General features: G+C 38.9%; 1 protein-coding gene across 3 annotated transcripts in view; it reads left to right on the forward strand.

Annotated features, from left to right (window-relative positions):
- Positions 1–6,024, forward strand: part of LOC116671445 (integrin alpha-X) — a 15,706-nt gene that overhangs the window by 3,423 nt on the left and 6,259 nt on the right. For 2 of the 3 annotated variants that reach the window (XM_032502741.1, XM_032502743.1), the window contains 9 exons: positions 616–740; positions 919–1,070; positions 2,265–2,415; positions 2,509–2,659; positions 2,879–2,949; positions 3,197–3,314; positions 4,737–4,873; positions 4,994–5,140; positions 5,251–5,466. In XM_032502741.1, the coding sequence (XP_032358632.1) occupies positions 616–740; positions 919–1,070; positions 2,265–2,415; positions 2,509–2,659; positions 2,879–2,949; positions 3,197–3,314; positions 4,737–4,873; positions 4,994–5,140; positions 5,251–5,466 (1,268 nt within the window). The remainder of the gene's footprint in view (positions 1–615; positions 741–918; positions 1,071–2,264; positions 2,416–2,508; positions 2,660–2,878; positions 2,950–3,196; positions 3,315–4,736; positions 4,874–4,993; positions 5,141–5,250; positions 5,467–6,024) is intronic. The other variant, XM_032502742.1, reaches the window with a different exon arrangement.

Below are 6,024 nucleotides of genomic sequence, written 5' to 3' on the forward strand. Positions count from 1 at the left end.
GCAGGCAACCGCTCTACCACTGAGCCACAGTGATGAGCTTTTATTTCTCCTTCCTGCCTGAGCACTGAAACAAGCAGATATAGAGTAGATACTCCTACAGCATATTGTCTAAATCATTTCTTCAAAAAGAACAGAAGAAGACCTGTCTTAAATAATAATAGTAAAAGTAGTAAGTAATTTAAAGAGGCAAATACTGAGACAAAAAAAAGATCAATTCATAATTTACAGGTTGAGTTTATTTGAAACCAGATCTTTGACATGCATAACAATGAAAATAATGACTACCATAATCTATTTTCTTGTAGGATTAATAATTGTGATTAAAGAATTGGTTTCAAACAAAATGCACACGTCAATTGATCAGCTTGCACCTATTATAAATATATCATTATCAATGCAACTAATAATACTAAGTGTTAGATTTGTAAATTCACTCAGAGGATGCAGGTAAATTTAAAGGGAGCAAGGGGACATCAAAAATGTTATGTTTTATTTTTGTCCATTTATTGGAAAATACAGAATCTGCATTTTGTTTGCTGCATTTATGTTAAGCGCAGGCTACAGTGTGGAAAAATGTTTGAGCTAACTCAAAATTTACTTAACAATCTTTGACAGAGTGCCGATCAGCTGACATAGCATTTCTGTTGGATGGTTCTGGCAGTGTATCCTGGATGGATTTTGGGACAATGAAGACTTTTGTGATAGATCTGGTCCGCTCACTCCTGTCGCTAGACACAAAGGTAATTTTGTGTTTACACAACCAGTTTGACTGTAGCACCCACTCAGAACTCATTTCTGGTGCAGTGTTAAATAAAATGGATAAATCTACATTTGTCAATAGTTTCTACAAACATTTGACAGTTACATTTTAAGATTCAAATTAACAGTTAATGTCCTTTATTTTTCTTTCTCCTATTTTTACAGTTTGCTGTTGCCCAGTTCTCCAGCACTCCCAGTGTCCATTTTTACTTTGATGATTTTTTCTCTGGAACTGGATGGGAAGCTAAAGTTAACGGCATTAGGCAACAAGGGGGAACAACTTACACAGCTGCAGCCATCAAATATGTGGTGTAAGTGCCCATATCATGTTGACTTTCCCATTTGCACAGGAAGTTCTTAGGAATCTTTTAGAACCCAGAGGATGATACTAACAATCTATCAAAGTGTGGCTAGGTGATAGTAGTTTGAACTTAGCTTATGTACACTTGGTCTCATGATAATTTTTGTGCACAGTCAATAGCAGCTATAAGAAGAAACTGTGGGACTTTTACAAATTATAGTAGCAGTGTCAACAGGGACAGTGTGCAGACACAGCATGCTACTCTTTTGCAAGCATTTGGCTTGTGTTGTTCTGTGTTCAAGTAATTGCCCTTAACTAAATGTAGCTTCCCTTTATTTAAATGTTATTCAGGACCACGGCCAGCCTTCCTTTTTTCTGCATTGGGCGACAAACAAATGTTGACCTGCTCATCAAAACATGGTTCCATAGAGCAACTAGCTGCCACATAACCACACATCCTCAAGGGAAAATAACTGTCCAAGCTGTCCTGATATTTTAGTTTTCTTTAACAGACATGTAATTAATTATACGATAGCTTAGTCAGTCCCTCCAGGATTTCCCGGGCTTTTTTTTTAAAGATTTTTGTGGCCCATATTGCGGGAGCTTTTGTAAAAACAATTGCGATAAAAATTGCAATGCTTTTTGTATGTTTGTTGCAATGAAGTTGCGTGTCAGTCGCGGGGGGAACTGCAGAGAGCCGACAGAATTGAAACAGCAGCCACTTCAGCGAGATCAGAGTGAAAAATCGTTACACAGTACATTGATGTTAAAATGTATACAGATTGGCAAGATGGTCAGAAGTCTTTTGCATGCTCTTTTGCTGTATTTTCTGTTGATAAAAGTGAGAAGTTTGAGTCACACACGTCTCATTATACAAGGAAATGAATGTGGCCACGCACAGTACGTGTGACGTCAACCCGTTGTCACTCATGTTGGTCAGTGGCTCTCAGAGTCACATACTGATACAAAGTCTGGCACGTGGGACTGCTGGGATTGGCCTAAGTTGCGGGAATCTCTGGTTATTGGTCAAATTTGCAAAAAAGTTGCGATGATTGGTCAAAATTGCCAGTTGCACCAAAGTCACAGTGATTGGTTGAATTTGCTGAATTGGCGCGATTGCAACATTGCGAAATCCTGGAGGGACTGAATTTAGTACAAAATGCAGTGCAAAAGGTGTGTTGAAATTGCATCTTTCTTTTGACAGCAATCAGATTTTCATACCAACAAAGGGTTCCAGGTCAAATGTGAAGAAGGTCTTGATAGTCATTACCGATGGAGCGTCACACGACCGGAATGACTTAGATTCTGCTGCAGACTTAGCTGAGAAGCAACAAATTGTTCGATTTGCTATTGGAGTAAGTTCTTTAGTTCCAGTCAGTAAATTTGAGCAGCTAATTACCTCTGTAACTCGACACAACACCTCATACACTTGTTTTAAAAATCTCTAGGTGGGGGGTGCATTTACGGATCCGAATGCAAAACAGGAACTGAACACCATTGCGTCAAATCCCAAAGAAAGTCAAGTGTTTCAAGTGGAGAACTTTGCCGCACTTGAAAAAATAAGGGAGAGCTTACAGGCCAAGCTCTTTGCAATTGAAGGTATAGTTATCTATGGTTTCCAAAAAATATAATTGGCAAATTTGTCTTAAAATGTCAACTTGCATACAATTTTAGTCTCATGCATGCACCTTTTATAAATCAGTATTTGATTTTCATTAACTATCCTTTTTGTAACTCCACTGTAGAAAATATTGGGATGTGGCCATCGTATCATGCTGCATTGAGAGATTATTGTGTTCATTCATGTTGCTGTTACAGGATCGCAAAGTGGAGAGTCACTTAAAATGGAAATGGCTCAAGAGGGATTCAGTGCAGTTTTTTTGCCTCAGGTAATAAAAGAAACTGAAAGAAGTTCACTGGACAATGCAAACAGATACACACATGTTGATAAAAAGTAAATAGACCTTTTATGTACAGTATGTAACACTGCAGCATTTTCTTTGGACAATGTTATTGTAACAACTTTATTCACTTGCTTGCTTTCCTTTTAACTTTCTTAAACATGTTTTGGATTTAGTGGAAATGTGTAACATAATAAATATAGAAAGCCTGTTCAATTAAACATTTGGTTTTCAGGGATTTCAGATGGGCATTGTCGGTGCTAACGAGTGGAGGGGAGGCTACCTGCCATTTACAAGTAGAGGCCAAGAGCTGAGACCCTTTACGCTTCCTATAGATAGTGACAGTTATCTGGGTAAGAAATTAAATACAAAAGGCCAAACAAACTGCACTGCTTCATTGCAATCTTTTCTCCTCTTTCTGAATTTTTAATATTGTTTATTACAGCCTGTATAAAACATTTTATTTTGTGTTTTTTGTGTCGAAGTCAGTATAGAAATCATGGTGTTTTTACGAATGCCTTAAGGGAAGATGAATGAAGACTAGACTCGGCTATTGTGGATAATTTCAAATTCAAGAATATTCGGAACTGTTTGACTTTTTCCATTTCAATGATTAAATGTTAATCTGATCTTTCTTGATTTGAAAAAAAAAAGTTTTTATGTGGAGATAACGTTGTCTGAAACATGTAATATTCATATCTGTTCCCTGTAGAGGTAAGGGTAATACCTGCTGGCCCACACTGGAGGATATTTGTGGAAATGTTGGGTCCAACATGCATTGTTACTGATTTAATCAGATTCTCCCAAATTTAAAAATCAGTAGTCTGAAAGAAACAGCGAAGGTTCATTGAGCAGAAACCTCACAGAGGCAGAACATAACCTGATCCTGGAGCTTCCTGCACAGTGCTGTGCAGAAAGGTCTGGCAATGCGAGACAATCTTTTAGCTGACCGGGCGAAGACAGCAGTTTTCAACAGACTCATCCTGGGTCCTATTATTAAGTGTGCTTTTAACTTATAACACTAATAACATTATCGTCGGCAAACTCCCCTTGCAAATCAAATCCACACTTCAACATTAACCATCAAGCCACTATGCCTGTTTGGAAATTAACAGCTGAAGTTTTAAATTTGTTAACGATAGGCTATATGACGAGACAGCGTGGCAATATCAACATGCAATATTGTTGACGAAAAGGAGGTCACTAAAATGTGTGTGCAAAAAAACCCTCTTTATTTGCATTGCCTTCCACCTTTTCTTTCCGCCCTGTCTCGCTCTCTCTCTCTCTCTCTCTCTCTCTGTGCACACACTCTCACAGTCCGGTGCAGGCTGACTGCGTCTCTGTGAATCGAATGTGAGTCCATCTTTGTCTAGTCCTGTTCTTTTTGGTTGATTAGCGCAGCTTTTGCTGATTGCCTCTCATAACGGACCGGATGGGTAGCGCGCTGCCATGAGTCCATTATTCATCTTTCTGATTACTCCACATTTTAATTGTGATATTTTGTGAGTAGGCTAGGCTAAGTTCTGAATCTGCAACATTATCTTTTAGGTAACTGTAGTAGTACAATGTCTTCCTCTGATGTAGAAGTACTCTGTCTATATAGTGGAGTAATATATAGTGGAGATATTAGGTGGTTTGGGGTGCTTCTGTTAGTAATTTTGGGGTAAAATGGTTCTGGAGAAAGGCTACTGTACTAGTAGGCTAACAATAATATGCAAGAATAGACAGTTTGCTTTGAGTTGGCCAGACTTTTAACTGATGGGCTTTAATTCTAGGTTACTCCATGGCAGTCGCAAATACGTACCAAGGCCCATTGACAATTATTGGCGCTCCAAGACATCAACACCGAGGAGCTGTGATGGTAGTTTTTCGAGACATAAATCAGAAAACGATTGATCCCTTTCCATGGCAGGTGTGTGCTTACTTTGAAGAAGGACTGGAAGTCCTGAAAGTCAATGTGTGAAGCATTTTTTAAATTTCCTTCTTTTCTGTAGGCTGATTATTTTAATCGTTAATTTTTTTGCTTTCACAGTTTCAGAGCGGTGAATATTTTGGAGCTGTTGTTTGTGCGATGGACGTGAATCGCGACAGCTACACCGACCTGATCCTCATATCTGCCCCGATGTATATCGACACTGACAGAGAAGGAAGAGTTTACGTTTGCAGCTTAAGTAGTTTGGTAAACAGTTGACAGTTTTATCTGGTGTCATTAAATAAATAATATGATAAATCTGTTTATTTTTTTGTAAACCTTGCAATCATTAGATCTCATCCTTATATTTTCACCAGAACGTGGAGTGTCACTTAGATGATTCTCCGTTAGTATTAAGAGGGGATGCATCTGAAAAAGGAAGGTTTGGGTCTTCTCTTGCTGTTCTGCCTGATCTGAACACGGACGGTTTCAGTGAGCTGGCGGTTGGAGCGCCGTTGGAGAATGGCGGCCAAGGCAGCATCTACATATTCCACGGCGAAGGAGGAGGAAGAATCAATTCTGCTTACTCCCAGGTGCGTGAGATCATATGTAGATTGAACACATCCAATAGCCTATGTCTTTTCTTCATGGTGCTGTATTGCCCACCATAGATTACTGAGTTAGCGTTACCGAAAGGTCATATTTGCGATGGATATTTAGCTAAACCAGAAAATCATTCATTTACAATAAGGAAATACGTTCCAGATGTATCGTATTTCAGGTGTTGCATACAAGGGGGTAAGCCTCTCCTCTCCGTGTAGCCCCCACGGCGCCATTTCAATGCTATACCAACACATCACCTGCAGTTCATTTTGGTGCCACTTTGACAGTGAATAACTTTACATCTGAAGCGTTTCAAGACTATATTTGTGCACAATTTATTTAGAAACACAACAATGTATAAAAGACTCCCCTACCTTGTACCTCATGTTATGGCTCCATAGCAGACGTTTTTGTAATGATTGTGTCATAACTACCCGAGTTGCTGTCGCACAGTCAACAAATTACCGTATTGCCAGGAGAAGCTCGCAGACTGTTTTGACATCAGCAGTTTAGGTTTAATTACTAATGTTAACTAGCATGTTAGTTAG

The sequence above is a fragment of the Etheostoma spectabile genome, chromosome 21 (assembly GCF_008692095.1).
Source record: "Etheostoma spectabile isolate EspeVRDwgs_2016 chromosome 21, UIUC_Espe_1.0, whole genome shotgun sequence".
Classification (NCBI taxonomy): domain Eukaryota; kingdom Metazoa; phylum Chordata; class Actinopteri; order Perciformes; family Percidae; genus Etheostoma; species Etheostoma spectabile.